The sequence below is a fragment of the Canis lupus genome, chromosome 26, assembly GCF_003254725.2.
Source record: "Canis lupus dingo isolate Sandy chromosome 26, ASM325472v2, whole genome shotgun sequence".
NCBI classification, from domain to species: Eukaryota; Metazoa; Chordata; class Mammalia; order Carnivora; family Canidae; genus Canis; species Canis lupus.
Window position 1 is genome coordinate 304,345 of NC_064268.1, and position 21,587 is coordinate 325,931.

General features: G+C 42.5%; 1 protein-coding gene across 14 annotated transcripts in view; it reads right to left on the reverse strand.

Moving 5' to 3' along the window:
• Positions 1-2,712: 2,712 nt before the first annotated feature.
• LOC112676369 (zinc finger protein 84) overlaps positions 2,713-21,587 on the reverse strand; it is a 56,904-nt gene continuing 38,029 nt past the window's right edge. For 13 of the 14 annotated variants that reach the window (XM_025473424.3, XM_025473422.3, XM_025473428.3 and 10 more), the window contains 3 exons: positions 14,214-14,340; positions 13,508-13,603; positions 2,713-8,752 (listed from right to left, as the gene is read on the reverse strand). In XM_025473424.3, coding sequence (XP_025329209.1) covers positions 6,771-8,752; positions 13,508-13,603; positions 14,214-14,340 — 2,205 coding nt within the window. In that variant the 3' untranslated portion in view covers positions 2,713-6,770. Of the gene's footprint in view, positions 8,753-13,507; positions 13,604-14,213; positions 14,341-20,259; positions 20,534-21,587 lie in introns of those variants that run through there. The other variant, XM_035706574.2, reaches the window with a different exon arrangement.

The following is a 21,587-nucleotide window of genomic DNA, read 5'->3' on the forward strand; positions in this document are numbered from 1 at the left end:
GCACATATTTATAAGACCCTGGTGCTCCTCTTACCCACATTAATTTCTCGATGTCCCTCTTGGAGGTCAAGGTTCGGAGAATTGGTAAATGGATTACTCATAACAAACCTATATCATCACATTTCCTTAAATTCATATATTATGCCAAGGAGTTTTTGACAGCCCATCTTTGTATTGGCTTCTGTCAAGTCCAAGATTTCAGATAATAAACTGAACAGAAAGAAAGATACTGATAGATTAACAAAATCAAAATCTTGTTCATTGTAAAAACTAACAGGCAGACTTTTGCCAAGATGAAATGAGAATAAAAGAGAATCACAAATAAACATAAATGAAAAAATCAGCATAACACAGATACAGAAGAGATCCAAATAACTATAATTTGATACCAGTAAACATAAATTGCTAGAGAAACACCCTACTCAAACTTCCTGAATAATATATAAAGCAATGGGAGTTGCATGTGATCTCCTGCAGTAAGTTCCTAGTCTTCTCAGGATTTGTCACCTGTCTCTAGAATGCACATGGGGCATCAGGGTCTCCAAAATGCTAGCCAGCTCTTCCTCATCCCACTGGTTGTAGCAATTTCACTGTTACCAGACTATGTCCAGATAGTCTGGACCTCTTCAGACTATCAGGCAGCCCTGGGGGTAAACCTGAATGTGTAATGTCTGCTCCATGTTAATGCAAACCTCATCCAATCCTTTTTCCTGAATAGGATAAAAAGAATGTATCTGTCAAATCAAAGTCTATATCCTAGGTACCTGAGAGCATATAAATCTTCTTTAGGAATAGTATCACATCTGCTAGGAGGACTATTACTTGGTTGAATGTGTCTAGTTCATAGGCATTGTAGTCTGTAGGGCTTGCCAGGCTTCTAAAAAGCCTGAAGTACTGAAGTAGATAGCAGTGTGATATCAACTCTACCAGTGTATCCTTTAGGTCTTTTAGAATAGCACTCATTTCTGCCACCCCCTCTCATCTCCCCCTCCCCCCCCCCAGTGCATTACTGTGTTTTATCTACTATCCTATCCAAGGAGAAAGTCTTAGGGACCTCCATTTGGCCTTCCCCACTATGGTGAGCCTTAGCCAAAGACCAGGGATCCAGGGCCAGGTTTACTCCAGCTGCCAAGAATGCCAACCTGTCCAACAGCACAGAGCCTCTCTCACCAGGGTTGATTTGGCTACTGCCATTAGTGAAGGTCCAGAATAAGAGACCAGGGCTGAGCCCCCAGCACAGCACCTTTCCCTGATGAGAGTAACTGGCACTTGGTGTCAAGTTGACAATTTTGCCCCCGAAAAGATCACCATTCTCACAATTAAAAACATGTTCCAGGTAGGGGTTTTCTTTCCTGCTCACAGGGCCTCAGCCAGCACCACTATCCAAAGGCAATTACAGAATAATTGAACAGTATGGGATTCCTTATTTACTGTATCAGACCAGAAGCAACCACTTTGCAGCAAAAGGAGTGCAAGAATATGCCCAGAACAATAGGGTGCACTGGATATATTACAGAACTTACCTTGGAGCAGCTGCTGGTGCTGCCAAGCACTGGAAAGGCCTCATGAAGGCAGAGCTAAAGCCCATCTCAGAAGCAATATTCTTCAGGGACAGGGTGCCATCCTTCCAAATGCAGCTTATAAGCTAGATAAGACCTTTTGTGTGTCCCCAAAGCGGACGACATGGGTCTGCATACCACTGTTTGGAAGAAGGGATGGCCTCGCTTGCCACCACCATTACCAATGATTACCTCCAGGGCACTTCATGCTTCCCATAACCACAACGCTGGACTCCAATCCCCAAAGGGAACATACTTTTCACCCAGAGATAGAGCAAATTTTCTGCTTAATTGCAAGCTACCAGTCCAATGTGGGCATCACGCTCTTTGTGTCCAGGAGCCAGCAGGTCCCAGAAGTGGGGTCACTCTTTTCCCAGGGGTTCTTGATGTATCACAAGGAGGAGGATGTAGGGCTATTTACACAACAGTGTGAGGAGGAATTAGTGGATTCAGATGATCCACCTATATGTTTCTTGCATTTACCATCTGCTCAGGTCTGAGGAGGGCCTGGTAACCATGGCTCAGACCCCTGAAGAGGGAGGAGCCACCAATGCCAGCAAAGGCCACAGAATGGCTCACAGGTGAGAAGGGACCAGCTGGTCTGAGCAACCTGTTTCCTCAGTCTCTCCTCAGACAGACCTAATGCTGGGGAAATGGGGCTCAGCAGTGAAAGGGATGGACTGTGGTGACAGATGGGCAATCCAACCCCCTCCAAGGAAGGGCTTCCTGGCAGGGAGAGTGGCCAGCAGACTGCCTCCAGCTGCCGGCTTCTGTGAAGTTGGCCTCACTAAAAGAACTGCTTGACCTGGGATGATCCTCTTCATAGGGCAGCAGGTCTCTAGTGACAGAGCACCTCAGAGCTGTGGAGATCTGATCATATTGGCCCAATACGAGATACTCCTGAGCAGCACATGCTTGAGCTCCCTACTGGTGTGGCCAGGGTCTCAACAGTCTCTGTGCAGCCTGACTTCTTCCTCTGATCTGCCCTTTGCTATTTATCCTGCCATCACATCACAGCTGTTGATCCTCAATAAACATCTTGCATTCCAAACTTCATCTCAGCATCCACTTCCAGAGAATCCAAATCAGGACACAGTCTGACCTCCTGTGTTGGAATATTTGGGTTGTAAGTAAAAAACACAATGTGAACCAGCCGAAGCAAACATGAGAATTTATTACAAGGATGTTCAGGATAGCTCATACAAAAATGCAACAATCAAGGCATGAAAAGGGTAGAGGGCAGAGGTGACCCCGGACATCAGGACCAGAAGAACCAGATCCTGGAGCACGAGCTTCCATGGCTTTGTTCTGGCCTCTAACTGCACCCCCACATGGTTGGGGAAACCACGGAGAGTTACCATGTGTATATGTTACAGCTTCAGTCTCTCAAACTATACAATGAAGGGCAGTCCCAGCTTTCCAGAAGCTTTCTAATGGAAAAGAAAGTGACGGTTATATTATCACAGTGACAGACACGTGTGCAGATTCATAAAGTGTGGACAGGCATTAACAAGGAACACAGACACTTCAGTGACAGAAGATGCAAAAAGTGCAGGACTGTGGAAACCTCAAGGAACTGCAGATAGTTCAAGGAGGCCAAAAAAGCCATGTGCCAGAAAAATGCTATTCAGAAGTGATGGACAGGCTGGGTTGGTACAGAGGTCCACATTGACCATGTGGGCGGTACACTTAAGTCCGCAATTAGCCCCATGGAATTTCAGCAGAGGAGTGCGAAGTCAGAATTGCATCTCAAAGCAACTCCTAAGCATGGAATCTGAAGACAGTCACAGTGGGGTGAGCTCATCGGCACTTTGGCCAGACTAGGTGCTGAACATCCAGCAGCTTGTTGGTTCAGTATTTGTAGACTAAGGAGCTGAGCAAAATTGACAACCTGATCATATATTGCTGGGGTAAGTGACCAAATGAGAGACGCCTCAGGTGCAGATTCCAAATGCTCGCTGATCTGTATTCTGCTGTTGGGTAAGGGCGTTGCTGGATAAACTGGATACTCTTTGCGTTTATTTCACCTCAGGCTCTACAGGACATGATCTTGAAATCAGAATATCCGGGACATATGGATCCATAGAGGTAACTGTATCTGATTACCAAATCCCACAAAGAAACACTGAACAGAAGGCACTCCTGGGACAGGTCCCAAAATTCAGACTTTACTTAGTAAAAGGAATACAATAGGAAGTGTCCTCTACAGCACTGTTTCCAGGCCAGTGGGGGAACCAGGTGGAGAGGAGAGAGGGGACATGCCTTCCACCTGGTCTACTTATACATCCAATCAACACAACCTCCAGTGCTCCAGGAGGCTGCACATAAATCCTTCAACTTAAAACCAGTTTTCTTCTTGGTGTGGGATTTGTGGTGGGAACCAATGAGGGAAAACGAGGAGACACAGGTTTTTGTGATTTACCGAGGTAATTTAAAAGACACTAAAAATACCTAATTTCAGAACCAAAGCCCTCTCGTGCGAGTTCTACACAACATGCCTGAGCCTCCGCATAAGGCTACTGTCAACATCAGCCCTCCCCGTCTGATAACTGGCTCTTTGGGGGGAGGGGGGAAAACCCTGCTCTTGGGTGTTCAACCAGTGGGGTAGTGCTGACATTCTAATCTTTAGTGAGACAAGTACTGGGTTTAACTGCTTAACAGTAAATGAAATAACCTAGGATTGAGGTGAGCAAAATTAGATCATGTTTAGACAACAGACTCAAAGCTCAATCCAAAAACGAATGAATCAAACTCTGGGAAGGGGAAAGAGAATCATGATAAATGAAAATTTAAAAATGGGAAAATCTACAAAGTTAAGACATCACCCTGTAACTATTCTATTACAAATGAATTTGCTAAAAATACTTTAGGTTTAGGGAGAAAGGTAGGAAGTCCTTACATTTGAGTATGAATACAAATTTGGGGACCTAGATACTTTTAATCCGGTGCAGTGGTTTAGAAAACTACTACGTCCCAAATATTCAATAATGATGCTAAAATTGGTAACTAAAGGAAAAAGACACTGCTAGAATCAAAAGCACAATACACCATACTGATAAAGCAAGAGAGAAGTCTTTGATTTTTCCAAGTCTGGTAACAAGATTGGACTTTTCTGAATTTCACCATCATACAAAGAACACTGTTGACTTTATCAGGCAACATTGTAGAAATCACTGCAAAGTTCTACCTAAGGGGTGGTTCATGCACTGCCAAAGCGAACCCTACTTATCATGAAAGGTTCACAGTGGGAGTCTCCATGTAGAGGATGCAACTAATGACACATGGTGGAACACAGATATTTCAAATGATGCAACAATGAAAATCCTATTTCCTAATACCTATCCAGTAATTACAGCAAGTCACAGGAAGGCAAGACAGGCTTCTTTGAACACACCAAAAATATATTTTCCACCACAAAAATCCGTATTTTACATTAGTTACATTAGTTAATGCTAACTCCTAAATTTAACCTAGATGGTTTTTCCATCTAGCTTTTTTTCAAGAGATTTTAAGAAACACAAAAAACATATTGGCACACAGCATCGTGATACATCAGAGGGAAGTAACATACAAGCTATACGTGGGGACACAGCACTTGAAGTATGTCTATTTGACGCACGAAGGTGCCAAGCTGAGTGGGAGTAAGACTACACAGCACTACTGCCATCTAGCCTAAATGTTGAGTGATAGTTCATACACCTGCTTTCTTTTGATCACTCATGAGTCACTATAGCTAGGCTGTGGCTCCTACCTTTTAATACTTATTAAAAAGATTTTATATAATTGTTTCAGACTCTCAGATTGCACACTTCATATAATGTTGGCTTTCGTAACTGAAGAGAAAGGGCAACAACAACAGATCCCTTTTATATGCCAATAGGCCATAAGGAAAAAAGATGTGTTATCACTTAAGCTGGATATTTAGCAGTAAGATGTGTTATATCAGCTACCATTTTCATTGTATCATTGAAACAGAAAAACCAGCAGCATGTATGTGTCCTGACATCAGAGGCACTACCAGGAATGTGCATTTCATGCTCACAATCACATTAGCATGATTCCAAAATATGAGACACCCTGTGAGACACAGGAAAATAAGTCATTAATACCACTGAGAAATGTCTTATTTAGATGTTTCAAAGAGTCAATTTATTCACATATTCTTATTAAAGATTTTGTTTATTCATGAGACACACAGAGAGAGGCAGAGACATAGGCAGAGGGAGAACCAGGCTCCTTGAGGGGAGCCTGATGTGGGACTGGGATCCTGGGTCTCTGGGATCATGCCTTGAGCCGAAGACAGTCGCTCAACCACTGAGCCACCCAGGTATCCCTATTCACATATTTTAAAAGCTTCATTCTTCAGAGTGAGCATATCAACCATCAGAATTGGGATTTTTTTTTTAAGATTTTATTTATTTATTCATGAGAGACACACAGAGAGAGGCAGAGACACAGAGGGAGAAGCAGGCTCCATGCTGGAAGCCAGATGTAGGACTCAATACCGGGTACCCAGAATCAGGCCCTGGGATGAAGGTGGCGCTAAATTGCTGAGACACCCAGGCTGCCCCAGAATTGGGAATTTTTGATAACCATGTCTATTAATAAAAAAGTACAGGTTCCCTTGATAGCTTTACTTCTAGGGGCATATTTCCAAGGCCTTTAAATTAGTAGTTTTGCCCACAATATGAATTTCCCCAAAATACAATGTGGTTGGATTACCTGCTGAAGATTGTCCCATACTTAGTATTTTAACTGAGCTTCATTTCTGAGAGTATGTTCTGAATGCACAACAGCTGTGATTTCTTGATAAAAATATTACATCACTTGCTGCATTCATGGGGTTTTTCTTCACTTACTGGACTAGTGTTTACCCCAGTGGGGATATTTCCAACAGCTAAGGAGATGTGACCTTTGCAAAGCTTTCTGACATTCACAGTATTCCTCATTGCTATTAATTTCCTGCTGTATGTCTGACAGTTTTCTGAAATCCACTGCATCTCACAGGCTCATTCTACTCTCAGGGTTCTTATACGAAGAAGTTAATCTGCTGAAGGCTTTCCTTACATAACCTCAGAGTTCCTATCCTAATGATTACCAGACAGACACATAATGTGATGCAATTATTTATTTGAAAGATTTACCATAACTGCGTTTTCTGAAGTACGAAGAGGTGAGATCTCTGTCAAAGACTTGGTATGAACTCCATTCCTAGGAATTCTTCACTGTATGAGTTCTCTGGTGATTAATGAGCTGTGACTTTTGGGAGAAGGCTTTCCCACATTCATGGCACTGGTAAGGCTTCTCTCCTGTGTGAATTCTCTGGTGATTAACAAGCTGTGACTTCTGAGAGAAGGCTTTCCTACATTCGCTGCAGCCGTAGGGCTTCTCTCCAGTGTGTGTCCTCTGATGTGGTATTAGGTGTGATTTCCGAGAAAAGGTTTTGCCACACACGCTGCATTCAAAGGGTTTCTCTCCTGTGTGTGTTCTCTGATGATTGATGAGGCTTGACTTCTCCCTGAAAGCTTTCCCACACTCGCTGCATTCATATGGTTTTTCTCCTGTGTGAGTTCTTTGATGTCTAATTAATTCTGATTTCTCAAAGAAAGCTTTCCTACAAAGACTGCATTCATAGGGTTTCTCTCCTGTGTGGATTCTCTGGTGAGTGTTCAGTTGTGACTTCTGGGAGAAGGCTTTTTCACAATCCCTGCACCCGTATGGTTTTTCTCCCGTATGAGTTCTCTGGTGAGTTGCAAGACTTGACTTCTCACCAAAGGCTTTCCCACACTCCGTGCATTCATAGGGTTTCTCTCCTGTGTGAGTCCTCTGGTGTGATATGAGATGTGACTTCTGACAAAACGCCTTCCCACATTCACTGCAGACATAGGGCTTTTCTCCTGTATGAATTCTCTGATGATTAGTAAGGCTTAATTTTTCACTAAAAGCTTTCCCACACTCACTGCATTCATAGGGTTTTTCTCCTGTGTGAGTCCTCTGATGTCTAACAAGCTGAGATTTCCTGCTGAAGGCTTTCCCACATTTACTGCATACAAAGGGTTTCTCTCCTGTGTGAGTCATCTGATGGGATATGAGATGTGACTTCTGGGAGAAGGCTTTCCCACACTGAATGCACACATGAGGCTTCTCTCCCGTGTGAGTTCTCTGGTGGTTGATGAGACTCGACCGCTCTCTGAAGGCTTTGCCACATTCACTGCATTCATAAGGCTTCTCTCCAGTATGAATGGTCTGATGTCTAATGAGCTCGGACTTCTCAAAGAAGGCTTTTCTACAATCACTACATCCATAGGGTTTTGTCCCTGTATGAGTCCTATGGTGAGTAACAAGTTGCGACTTCCTGCTGAAGGCTTTCCCACACTCTCTACATTCAAAAGGTTTCTCTCCTGTATGAATTCTCTGATGATTAATAAGATTTGACTTCTCACTAAAGGCCCTTCCACATTCATTGCACCCATAGGGTTTTTCACCTGTGTGTGTCCTCCAATGTGATATGAGATGTGACTTCCGGGAGAAGGCTTTCCCACATTCACCACATTCATATGGTTTCTCTCCTGTGTGTGTTCTCTGATGTGATGTGAGCTGTGACTTCTGGGAGAAGGCTTTCCCACACTGGCCACAATCATAAGGTTTCTCTCCTGTATGAGTTCTGTGATGTGTAATAAACTGTGACTTCTGGGGAAAGGTTTTGCCACACTTCCCACAGCCATAGGCTATCTCTCTTATATGTCTGCTCTGATGTTTAATGAGACTGGATTTCTTAGTGAAGCGTTTCCTACATTCACTGCATTCATAGAGTTTCTCCCCTAAACGAGTTCTGTGATATATGATAATCTGTGACTTCTTAGAGTTAATTTTATATTTATCATATTCATAATATTTTAACCAAGTATCAGTTTCCTCAGGCTTGGTATGCAGAAACAATTTATCAAATACACTTAAGCCATCTGGTTCTGTTTTTCCATAATCTGCTTTTGGAATAAGTAAATCTAAGTGACGTTTTAAAAGTAATGCATCTACATCATCTTCACTGTTTGATTTCCTTAAAGGAATCAAGTTCATGCTCAGATTGAATTTTTTTCCAAATGCATCACATTCATCATCTTGTTTCATATTTCTAAGCTTCTCCTGGTTATCTTGGTGCCATGTCATGTGACCATTTACTTGCAAGACTTGTTCTATAAAGAAAGAAAACCCTGTGAATGCTTCTATAGTTGTGTTTTTAAAGATTTATTTATTTTCGAGAGTGTGCAAGAACATGCACGATGAGAGAAGGGGGAGAAGGATAAAAGAGAATCTTGAGCAGACTCCCCAAAGAGTGTGGAACCCAACACAGGGCTCAGTCCCATGACACTGAGATCACAACCTGAGCCAAAACCAAGAGGTGGATGCTCAACTGACTGAGCCACCCAGACGCCCCTTCTATGGTTATGTTTACTGAATAAAAAATGAGCAATGCTGTTTGAGGGGATGAATGCTTTGGAAGCCTGTATCTCAGTCCCAAGTATGAGATCTATCCTCTAGGTATGGGGAGGAAAAAAAAGAAAATGCTATAAACAGGAATAAGATACAGGCAGTATATTAAGTCACCTCTGGTTCCTGTCAAATAAAAGTTAGTAAAATGAAAAGAAAATGTAAAAAATACATCAAGAGCAAGGAGGAACAAAGAAAGGAGGGTGGAAGAAGTACTGATCCGATATTCTGAGGAGCTGATTTCATTCATGCCTAATAAGGATATACTGTGCTCTGGGTGACCATGGGGACAGGAGCCAGGAAACCCCAATGAAGCTTACATTCTAATGGAGAAGAAGACATAGAAAATCAACAGGTTTGACAGAAGAACTACTAAAGCCATTACAAGCTTGAAGAATGAGAAATCATTTGTGAACTTTTCCCCATTTTTAAGTTTTCTGGAAGTTTGAAACTCCCACTGCATTTTCAACATCATAACCAAGAAAGGCATGTCATGGAGCACATCATCTTTCATGATGGAAACCTATCATGGAAAATACCCTCATAGTATGAGGGAAAAAGAGGTCTGCAGGTTAAAGTCAGGGTCTACTACAGAAATATTAACTTTGAGATATAGGTTAGGAGTCTGAATAAAGTGTTACATAAACAGATGTGAGAGCAGAAAATGTAGTATTAATAAACTTACAACTTTACATTACTTTAAATGTGATATTGTTAGACTAAGGACACGTTTGGAAATTTTTACTTTTTTCCCACTAGGAAAATGGGACTGCTTTAGTTTTGGTTATTTGTGGGATATCCCAGATACCTCAACTCTCCCCACCACTCTTCTCTGCTGTACATTAATCTATCTTTTTATCTCAGTGAAATATCTTTCCAACTGATTTCCCTGTTTCCCGTAACATTTTCCATTCTGTGGATAGGTTAAACTTTTATAAATGTAAATCAGGGGGCACCTGGGTGGTGCAGTCAGTTTTGAACATCAGACTCTTGGTTTTGGCTCAGGGCATGATCTCAGGGTCATGGGTTTGAGTCCCATGTGGGGATTCTGACTCAGAGGGAGTCTCCCTGTTTCCCTCGGCCTTTCCCCCAACTCTCTCTCAAATAAATAAATCTTTAAAAAAAAATTTTTTTTTAAGCAGTGAACTTTATTTAAAATTACCGGAGTCAATCTAACTGCCTTCCTGCTGCTTATAAGTCAATGTATGACCTAGATCCCACACACTGCCCAGCACACAGACACCCAAACACAAAGGCTTACTTTCTGCTTTCCTGTAGTCCCTAAACTTCTTCCTGACCTAATATATTCATATTTGTCAGTCCTTTAGGGTACATTTTCCCCCAGTTCACATAGCTCACTCAGTTTGGTCTTCATGTCTAGAACCCTGCTGTGGACTGAGAACTTGTGCACCCCACTTCCCCAAACCTGTATGTTGAAGCCCTCCCTACCCTTCTATGTGGATATATTTGGAAATGGGATCACAAAGGAATTAAGGTTAAATGAGATCTTATGGGTGGGGCCCTGATCCAAAAGGATTAGCGTCCCTATCAGAAACACCAGAGCAGGCCTCACCCCCCAACTCCACGCACAAATGAAGAAAGGCCACGTGAGGGCAAAACTGCACGGCTACAAGGCTATCTACACACCAGCAAGACTATGTTCACCAGGACCTAATCACACAAGCTCCTTGCCCTTGGACCCTCCAGGCTCCAGAAGTATGGCAAAGCTTTCTATTGTTTTTTTGTTTGTTTTGTTTTTAAAGCTTTCTGTTGTTTACCCATCTATGAGATTTTGTTATGGCAGCCTACACAGTGCCACAAACTCTCCACTACATTTTCATCTACCTAACTTATTTCTATAATGGAAATTTCAGGGTCTGGGTCTTACCCTGGTTATTTGCCAACTTGATTACTTTGATCCTCCCATGAGAAATTAAGTACAGTGTAGGCAGGTAATAGATCTCTAATGTTCACTATTGAACCCATGCCACTGAGCATGATACCTGAAAATATACATATCACCATCTATTCAACCTTCTATGAACTGCTCTAGCAGGCATGGCACCACTATGCAAACACATGATTACTTGCAAGGTAGTCCTTGGCTGCCATTTTGGGGAGTGTTCCCGCTTCTCCCCAGCTTATAAAAGGGGCTCCCTGTGCCTGGACTGTGTGCAAACAATTGTTCTTTGCTGAGCACCTGCTCTCCTAGGAGTCTGCAATGCTGGTGGTGTGTCAGGCATTAAGATGTCCACAAGCAGCTTCCAGTAAAACCCTGGATGCTGGGTCTTTGAGCTTCCCTAGGCAGAAACACTACACATATTACTGTATTTTCTTTTTGTTGCAGGGAGCAGTGCAGGAAACCCATACTCGGGAGTCCTCCAGACTATGCTCCTACCCTTCCCATGGTGATGAAGCTCTCATTACATCCCTAATAAATCTCAGCAATATGGACAATGATACCTTGAGTCCTCCTCGTGACTCTCTGAACATGGTGGTGGTCTTGAGGACCCTGACACACAGGGCTTATTTAGTTAACTCTGACAACTAACTACACTGCATTGTAGTGAAACATAAACGTTCAACATTTAGATGTTGAATTACCAGGAAAAAAAAAACAAAAAACAAAACACCACACCAAAACTGGACGCAAATGTCTTCACTAAGTTCTACACTTCTGTAAGGTATATTTGAGGTTTTTATTTTTAATCGTGGATGCTATCAACAAATGAGGGGCACATAAAAATCATAAGAGGTTTCTCAAACTACAAACTCCAGTCCTAGAATACTCAATTTTAAAACTACATGTTCATGACTCTACTGCATCAATTTTACTGGTAATTGATCCATAATGATTGTCATTGGAAAAACAATACCCAGGTAATCTAATGCAAACCTGGCTAAAAACACCTAAATTAAAACAATGGGCTTATGAAGAGATATTTATTGAATGAATATTGTCTAACACATAAATGGAAATAAAACTATAAGCCTTGTGTTTATGCATGCACACAGCTCAGGGACCAACCACCTAAAGAATATTACATACACTGTGATCAGGTCTGGGATGGGACTTCAGAAAAACAGTGAGAAAAACTCAGCTGGAGCAGTCAAAAACATTCCATGAATATGAATGCAGGGAAAATAGAGCTTATACAGTCAGGAATAAGTTAAAGCATAGCACGATCAAATGTTCAGATCCAGTGAAGAATAAATATTACATCTGAAAACACTGAGGAATCTTTAAATGGAATTGACCATGAGTTGGGGAAAAAAGAGTAAAGAGCTGACAGCCACACAGACTCAGACCTTGAAGATTCTGTAGGAGGAGGCTGCCCAGGCTACATTCAGAGGGACCGGCATCTTGGGTGGACTGTGGGCCCACCCCAAGTCTACCCTGGGCACCCACGTCTCTGCCCCAAACAATCCTTAAGCCACAAGTGCACGCCTGGTCTATATGCAGGGATTCTAGACATTCTGGAGAACTAACACCCACCCCCCCCCCCAGGGCAAGGCTCAGGCCATGAGAAATGGGAGTTAGAGGTTGAGAAGCTTCCTGGCCCCTCTCCCTGCAACAACCACAGGTCAGCACCCTTCCATCACACCACTACTAGTGTCCTCTCACTGCACTCTCCCACTACCAGGTGGGGACCACATCCCCAGGAAATATCTCGTGGGAACCCAAAGTCCCTATCATATAGCAGATAAGGAGAGCTGTACAGTGGATCAGAAGAGTGCTGGTTGCTTTAGGAACTGAAAGACATGGTATCATTTAAGAAAACTTAGAAAACATTAGACTCTAGACCTATCAAGCAATTTGGGAAATTCAGGAATAAGACATTGTGGGCCTAGTTTTAAGTGTGACTTGAAGAGTTAAGTAAAAAGATAGTTTCCAAAAGGCAAAAAACTTAAATAATAAGAATACAAAGAAAGAACATTCAATGTACTCCATGGTGTCTAATCTACAGGAAGAGCACCGCAGAACCCAATCTTACAATGGGAAGAAAAGGACCGAGTGTGTAGGAGGAATTGGGGAAGACTTCCTTTCCTGCCGCAAGGAGACTGAACAGAGTGGGCTCCACAGGGTACTTCTCTGGGCATCAGATGCCCAAATGAAAGAAAAGTAAAGCTCTTGAATATACAAGCAGAGCGTGTTTGCCCTAGGTGAACAGAGAACAAAGACCAAACGTTCAGAATCCTTGACAAGAAGTCAAAGTCCCACACTTGACAGTCAAAACAATTCATGGCCTGGTCATGCTGGAAATATTTTGCTTTGAGCTACAAGCAAAGAAGCCACATCTAAGCATAATTGGAGTAACTCCTGTCAGTGGTTCCGAATCACCACTAAAGGTTTAGAGATTTGGAAGAGAGCTCTCACAGAAGTCAAGCCCTGACCAGCTGCCCTGATCAGCTGAGACTGAATTTCTGCTCTCCTGCATCTGACTGGTTCGCACACCCACCTGGACAGTCTAAACTTGAGAGTTCTCCAGCTCCTATCCACGGCTCTTCTCCTTGCTCCAACCTGAAGATGACATCAGGTTTCACAACTTCATACCCTGTTCAGGGGAAATCACAAAAGAAATGGCTCCAACTGCTTGTGCTTTAGGGCCTCTAAAGGGCAAACAAGTTCTAGCATCAGGTGACACAGTGAATCTACCCATTTGTGTATCAACAGAGTAAATAATTCTCAAAGGCAATGGTCTCCCTGGTGGCTAAGAAACTTTGACTTCTATAATCCAAATACAAAATCTTTATACACCTCAGAGGCACTGGAGCCAGTCTGCCTGGCCCTTTCAGGTATTTGCTATCAATCCTTGGGAAAGTTACTTAAAGGGAGAATAATCATACCTGCCCCACAGAACTGCTGTGTAAATAAGTCCACAGATGAACAGTATGTGAAATACAGTAAGTTCCTAGCACTAGATGCTGAGCACTAATGGTACCACCACCACCATTCTGATAAGTTTCAGAGGCTGCACAATGTAAATATGTCTCCATTACTGGAAGGCATGGTGTAGACGCTCTCCCTGGCATCATAGTCAAGGAATTTTTAATCTCCTAAATTTAGGCCCAACACCATTGGAAATTTCAGAAGCAGCATGGCTCTCAGCGACTGAAACAGTAAGGTACTGGGCACCATATGAGGTCCTCTGGGAGCTCTCTTACCCAGTGAAACGAGGCTGCTATAGTTCTCCAACATTACATCCTTGTACAAGTCCTTCTGTCTGGCATCCAGGAGCTGCCATTCCTTCTGCGTGAAGTCCACAAATAAATCTTCAAATGACAATGCTTCCTGTAAGAATACAATCCTGGTGAATCTGAAGCAATTAGTACTACACAAGGTGCAAAAGGACTGGAGCTTGAGCACGTTACTCTCACCAAACAAGTTATGGAGAATAACTACTGTCTCTCCTTTGCTAAACATTTCTGGGATAAAATGCCATGTTGCACTCTTCCATCCATATAATACATGGCAACTGAAATTCATAATTTTAAATCTTCTGAACCACCAACAAAATACTTACTGAACCTCAACTTTAGCACCAGAAAGTGGTCCAACAGAAATATAATAAAACAATACCCTAATGAGCTACGTAGCCTTGTGGAGGGCTGCACACATACACATCTATTCATAAAACAAGGTATTTTTTTTTAAGATTTTATTCATTTATTCATGAGAGACAGATAGAGAGAGGCAGAGACACAGGCAGAGGGAGAAGCAGGCTCCATGCAGGGAGCCTGACGTGGGACTTGATCCAAGGACTCCAGAATCACGCCCTGGGCTGAAGGCAGGCGCTTAACCACTGAGCCACTCAGGGATCCCCTAAAACAAGGTATTTTAACAGCTGAGACAAAAATGAAGGGAAGGTGTAACGTGGGTCAAAATGAGGAGAGCATCAGTGAATGTCAACTTGCGCTATTTGCAAGAGGTAAACACTGTGGTGAGTTGTTTTTGTTTTTGTTTTTGTTTTTCTTGTTTTTTTTGTTTTGTTTTGTTTTTTAAGATTTTACTTATTTATTCATGAGAGACAGAGAGAGAGGCAGAGACACAAGCAGGCTCCATTCAGGGAGCCAGATGTGGGACTCGATCCTGGAACTCCAGGATCACGCCCTGAGCCGAAGGCAGACACTCAACCACTGAGCCACCCAGGTATCACTGTGATGAGTTTTAAAAGGAAATTAGCAATGCTTTTCACAAAAATGGGGGTGCAAAGGGATTCTGGTAGCCAACAACTCTGATGAGACCTCAAAACTGCTAGTGTTCAGGAGGTGCTAACAGTTCAGTTAGATAAGATCAAAGGGTGCAAGGTGGTGATTAGATTAAAGGCCACAGGGGAGGCATAGCTAACTGCCCTAGACACTTATTGTCTTTTAAAAACATATTTTATTTATTTATTTAGAAGAAACACAGAGAGAGAGGCAGAGACATAGGCAGAGGGAGAACCAGACTCCCCGCGAGGAGCCCAATGCAGGACTCAATCCCAGGACCCCAGGATCACACCCTGAGCTGAAGGCAGATGCTCAACCCCTGAGCTACCCAGGCGTCTGTTTTTCTTTTTTTAAAAAAAATTTGAAAGAGAGAGAGAGGGCAGCCCCGATGGCCCAGCAGTTTGGCGCCATATATATGTGTGTGTGTATACACACACACACACACACACACACAAACACACACACACCACATCTTCTTTATCCATTTATTTATTGAAGGACATCTGGGCTCTTTCACAGTTTGGTGATTGTGGACATTGCTGCTATGAACACTGGGGTGCAGGCGCCCCTTCGAATCACTATGTTTGTATCTTTGGGGTAAATACCAAGTAGTGCAATTGCTGAGTCATAGGGTAGCTCTATTTTTAACTGAGGAACCTCCACACTGTTTTCCAGGGTGGCTGCACCAGCTTACATTCCCACCAGCAGAGTAAGCGGGTTCCTCTTTTAATTTTACTTATGTTTAAGTAATTAAACAGTACAGGTAGCTGACGGCAACCCAAGGTATAAAAATTTGTCTGGTCTTTGTCCCAGGTTCCTGGGACAGAGCTTCTAAAGCCATATTAGGGCACCTGGACATGCTCAGTTAAGACTCTGACTCTTGATTTTGACTCAGGTCTTGTTCTGAGGGCTGTGAGGTCAAGCCACACTTCAGGCTCCTTCCTGAGTGTGGAGCCGGCTTAGGATTCTCTCTCCCCCTCGCCCTCTGCCCCTTCCCCTACCACGCACACTCATGCACACACACACTCATTCTTAAAAAAAAAAAAATGTTAAAGCCTTGCTTCCCCAATGACAAAAGGATTTTTATAATTCATGATGGGCTCCTCCTGAGTTATGTTTCTCAGAAAAAAAGGTAACTCATATTGGGCTCCTGATCTTCCAGAGGGGCACCGGTCAGAAATATCAACCATTTATTTTTTATTTTAAAGATTTTTACTTATTTATTCATGAGAGACAGAGAGAGAAAGAGAGGCACAGACAGGCAGAGGGAGAAGCAAGCACCATGTAGGGAGCCTGATGTGGGACTCGATCCTGGGTCTCCAGGATCACGCCACCTGGGCTGCCCTCAACCATTCAATTTGAGGATTGGGGCTTTCAAATGGTGTAAGCCCAACCTCAAGAAGGATGAGGAGGGCTAGAGATTTAGTTCACTTACATGGCCAATGAGTCAATCAATCACGCCTACATAATGAATCCCCAGTAAAAACTGCAGAGGAGGGATCCCTGGGTGGCGCAGCGGTTTGGCGCCTGCCTTTGGCCCAGGGCGCGATCCTGGAGATCCGGGATCAAATCCCACGTCAGGCTCCCGGTGCATGGAGCCTGCTTCTCCCTCTGCCTGTGTCTCTGCCTCTCTCTCTCTCACTGTGTGCCTATCATGAATAAATAAAAATTAAAAAAAAAAAAAAAAAACTGCAGAGGGGCACCTAGGTGTCTCAGTCAGTTGAGCATGTGTCTTCGGCTCACGATCTTGGGGTCCCAGGATCAAGCCTTGCATCGGGCTCCCTGCCTAGTGGGGAGTCTGCTTCTCCCTCTGACCCTTCCTCAACCCATTCCTGCTTGCTCTAATAAATAAAATCTAAAAAAGAAAAAAAAAATACCGTGGACATTGGAGTCTAAGTTAGCTGTTAGGTTGGGGAACAGAAAGATAGGTGAAAAAGGGTGATGTATTTTGATTCCATCTCTGGAGCACCCCCCAGACCTCATCCTACGTACCTGTGCATTTGGCTGGTTCCAATGTGTGTCGTTTCTAGTAAAACTGTTATTGTAAGTATAGCACTTCCATAAGTTCTGAGAGCTGTTCCAGCAAACTAGAAGGGGTCATGGGAACCCTCCAAATTTGTACCCAGTTGGTCAGAAAAGCAGGTGACCTGGGGACCCCAAAACTTATAGCTGGCAACTGAAGTGAGGGCAGTCTTGTTGGGGGACTGTGTTCTTAATCTGTAGAGGCTGTGTTAACTCTAGCTGGCGTCACACATGAGTGCTGGAATGCACCAGATGGAGAACAAGGCAGGCTGAGATCAGGAAGTCAATGCCACTTTAACACTCATGTCTGGAGGTTCTGGCCAGTACAACCAAATGCAAGGAAAAAGTACAAATACTGAAAGGAAGATGTAAAAGATGTACAGTACAAATACTGAAAGGAAGATGTAAAAAGATGGTATAACTGCATATGAAAAATTTAAAAATCCTATAAACAATGATAATTAACTGTGCCTATTCTTCTTTGATACCAAAACTAACCAACTAGTCGTCTCTTAAAGATCAGTCAAGCCACAGTAATTTCCAACTTAAAATCTTCTCATAAAAACACAGCTTTATTAGTTAATTCTGTAGACACTGAATGCAAAAATAATTCCTGTTTTACTAAACAATTATGGAATATGGAAGAAAGAACACAACCCTAAACTTTTTGATATAAGCATAACCTTGATAACAAAACTCAGTAAAGATACTCCAAGAAAGGAAAAGCAAAGGCCAACTTACACATGAACACTGATGTGAAACTTCTAAACAACATGTTACCACACTACACTGAACAATATAAGAGAAAATATATCAAGATTGAGTTGGTTGATCCCAGAAATTCAGGTGGTTTAACATTTTTTTTTTGATTTTTTTTTTTAGGTGGTTTAACATTAAAAAAAAAAAAAAAGATATTTGCTATCCTAACAGAGTGAGACATATAATCACCTCAAAAGATACAGATAAAGCACATTTGCAAATTAAAAGAACATACATGAGAACAACAGAAAAAAACTGAACTAAGGTGTTAAAAAGCTTGTTTAAATTACCAAAAAGAAGCACTAGATTTTACAAGGAAGGAAGATAATAGTATGAAAAAGGACAAGCAGAAGAAAAAAGAAAAAAAAAAAACTGAAAAGTATTAAGTTATTTGTTATAAAAAGTCTTGGCAGGGGCACCGGACCAGCTCATTTGGCAGAGTACACAACTCTTGATCTTGGGATCGTGAGTTCAAGCCCCACATTGGGTTAAAGCTTTACTTTATTTATTTTTTTATAGATTTATTTATTCATGAGTGACAGAGAGGCAGACACACATGCAAAGGGAGAAGCAGGCTCCCTGTAGGGAGTCCAATGTGGGACTCAATCCCAGAATCCCAGGATCACACCCTGAGCCAAAGGTGCTCAACTGCTGAGCCACCCAAGCAGGCGTCCCTAGAGCTTTACTTAAAAAAAAAAAAAAAAAAAAAAAATCTTGGCAAACCAGGAATTTAGCAGATTTTCTTTTTACTAAGAAAAAAAGTACTGCTGGTATTTTTATGAACATAGAAAATCAGATCAAATCTAAGAAAATTATTAGAATTGATAAGCAGACTTAAGAAGTTCCTGGATACTAGGGTAAAAACCTAGTATACTTCCATGTTTTGGCAACAAAATTTTAAAAATTTATACATAAAATTTAAAATATCATTTACTGTAGAAATGACTAATTGCAGATCTGGGACAGAAAATTTACAAGCTAAGCCCTGACATAAGTTACCATGTGACAAAGCAATATTTCATTTATTTTATTTTTAAAGATTTTATTTATTCATGAGAGACACAGAAAGAGAGAGAGAGAGGCAGAGACAAAGGCAGAGGGAGAAACAGGCTCCATGCAGGGAGCCTGATCCTGGGTCTCCAGGATCATGCCCTGGGCTGAAGGTGGCGCTGAACTGCTGGACCACTGAGGCTGCCCAATACTTCATTTAAAAGAGAGAGAAGCAGGGCATCATTCAGTAGCCCCTACTGAAATGCCTCATCCATCAAAGCAAGAGCCATAGAAGGTTCTTGGCGTAACAAGGAGGAGCAAGCAGACCAGAGTCGCCGCCTGAAAGACTACAGACCAAAACCTCTGAAATACTCTTGCAAAAAAGGTCACACTTGAATCGGATCAGATATTCTTTATCTGTGCTAATCCATGGCTCCTGACCACTTGAAACATGGATAGCATAACTAGGGCTGGATTGAATCAATTTAAACAGCTGATGTGGCCAGTGCCTTCTGCACTGTACAGCACAGCTCTAAATCTACATGTGACAGGAGACAGAGAACACACCAGCAAAACCCCAAAAATAGGAGATGACAAGATAAATCACCTGCCCTCTTCAATTAAATGGGACTAGAACAAAGAGCCAACAGGTAAAGAGGGGCATGAGAGGGCCAGATCAACTAATTACACTGTATGAACTTCACCAGATTCTGAGGCAAAGGAAGGTCAAACAATCTGCAGATTTTATGAGACAACTGGAAATCTGAACATAGACTGAATTTGGGGATACTAACTAAGAAGCTGCCTTCACTGGAGAGAAGGCTGCAACTGAAGGAATCTCAAACAAAAAGTGACATGAAAGAAACAAAACACATTAGTACATACCACAGCCAATGACACCGAACCGCCATAGTTACAAAGGAACACTTAGGGCAGCCCCGGTGGCCCAGCAGTTTAGTGCCGTCTTTGGCCGGGGGGGGGGGGTGATCCTGGAGACCCAGGATCGAGTCCCATGTCGGGTTCCCTGCATGGAACCTGCTTCTCCCTCTACCTGTGTCTCTGCCTCTCTCGGTCATGAATAAATAAATAAAATCTTTAAAAAAAAAAAAAAAAAAAAGAAACACTTAGCAGTAAAACTAGAAACTAGCACGGAAATAGTCACAACAGTCATGGTCCAACTCCCTGGTCAGTAGGAGATGCTGTGATTGGCAGGGGCACACGTGGGACCAACCTCATCTGGGCTCAGAATGTTCTCCTTGACCCAAATGGTGGCTTCATGGGTATGCAGTTGGTAATGATTCATTAAGCTGCACTTTTACATTTTATGTACTTTTCCATATGTGAATTCTGCTGCATGATTAAAGAGGTGAATACATAAATTGTGATTACTAAGCTGTGCTTTGGCATTTTCACCTTCGGTCACTCTCTGGAAAACTGCAAAATGACCATAAGACCCACAGATTTACTACATTTCTCTGAGGGCATTATCCACATTCTATTATTTATTCAAAGACTTCATCAAAGAATGACCAAGAAATGTTTCCTTTCTATGAACTAATTTACTTTTTCCTTTGGAAAACGCAAGTCAAAGAAACATTACTTATTACAACTGCTAAAAATCTGAAAACCAGGATTGCAGCTCAAATTAATTATGTAGGGATCCCTGGGTGGCGCAGCGGTTTGGCGCCTGCCTTTGGCCCAGGGCGCGATCCTGGAGACCCGGGATCGAATCCCACGTCAGGCTCCCGGTGCATGGAGCCTGCTTCTCCCTCTGCCTATGTCTCTGCCTCTCTCTCTCTCTGTGTGACTATCATAAATAAATAAAAATTAAAAAAAAATTAATTATGTAGACACTGTAGCTTATAAAAATTCAGGGAACACGTGGGTGGCTCAGTTGGTGAAGCATGTGGCTCTTTTTTTTTTTTTTAATTTTTATTTATTTATGATAGTCACAGAGAGAGAAGGAGAGAGAGGCAGAGATATAGGCAGAGGGAGAAGCAGGCTCCATGCACCAGGAGCCTGATGTGGGATTCGATCCCGGGTCTCCAGGATCACACCCTGGGCCAAAGGCAGGCGCCAAACCGCTGCACCACCCAGGGATCCCAGCATGTGGCTCTTGATTTCAGCTCAGCTCACAATCTCAGGATTGTGACACTGAGCCCTACGTGGGGCTCCATGCCAGGTATGGAGTCTGCTAAGATTCCCTCTGCCTCTGCGCCTCTATCCTACCCTAGCTCACCCCTGCTCACACTCTCTAACAACAACAACAACAAAAATTCAAATCCTAAGACCTTCTCAAGACCCTATAGTTAATAAAGTTGGCCTTGGAACGTCACAGTTATGAACTGTGCAAGGCCATTACATGTGGATTTTTTCAATAAATACAGTATAGTACTAAAATGTATTTTCCTTATGATTTTAGTAACATTTTCTTTTCTCTAGCTTTATCTTAAACACAGCATATAATATACATACACAATATGCACTAATCACCTGTGACTGGTAAGGCTTCCAGTCAACACTAAGCTGTCAGTAGTTCAGTTTGGGGGGATGGATTTT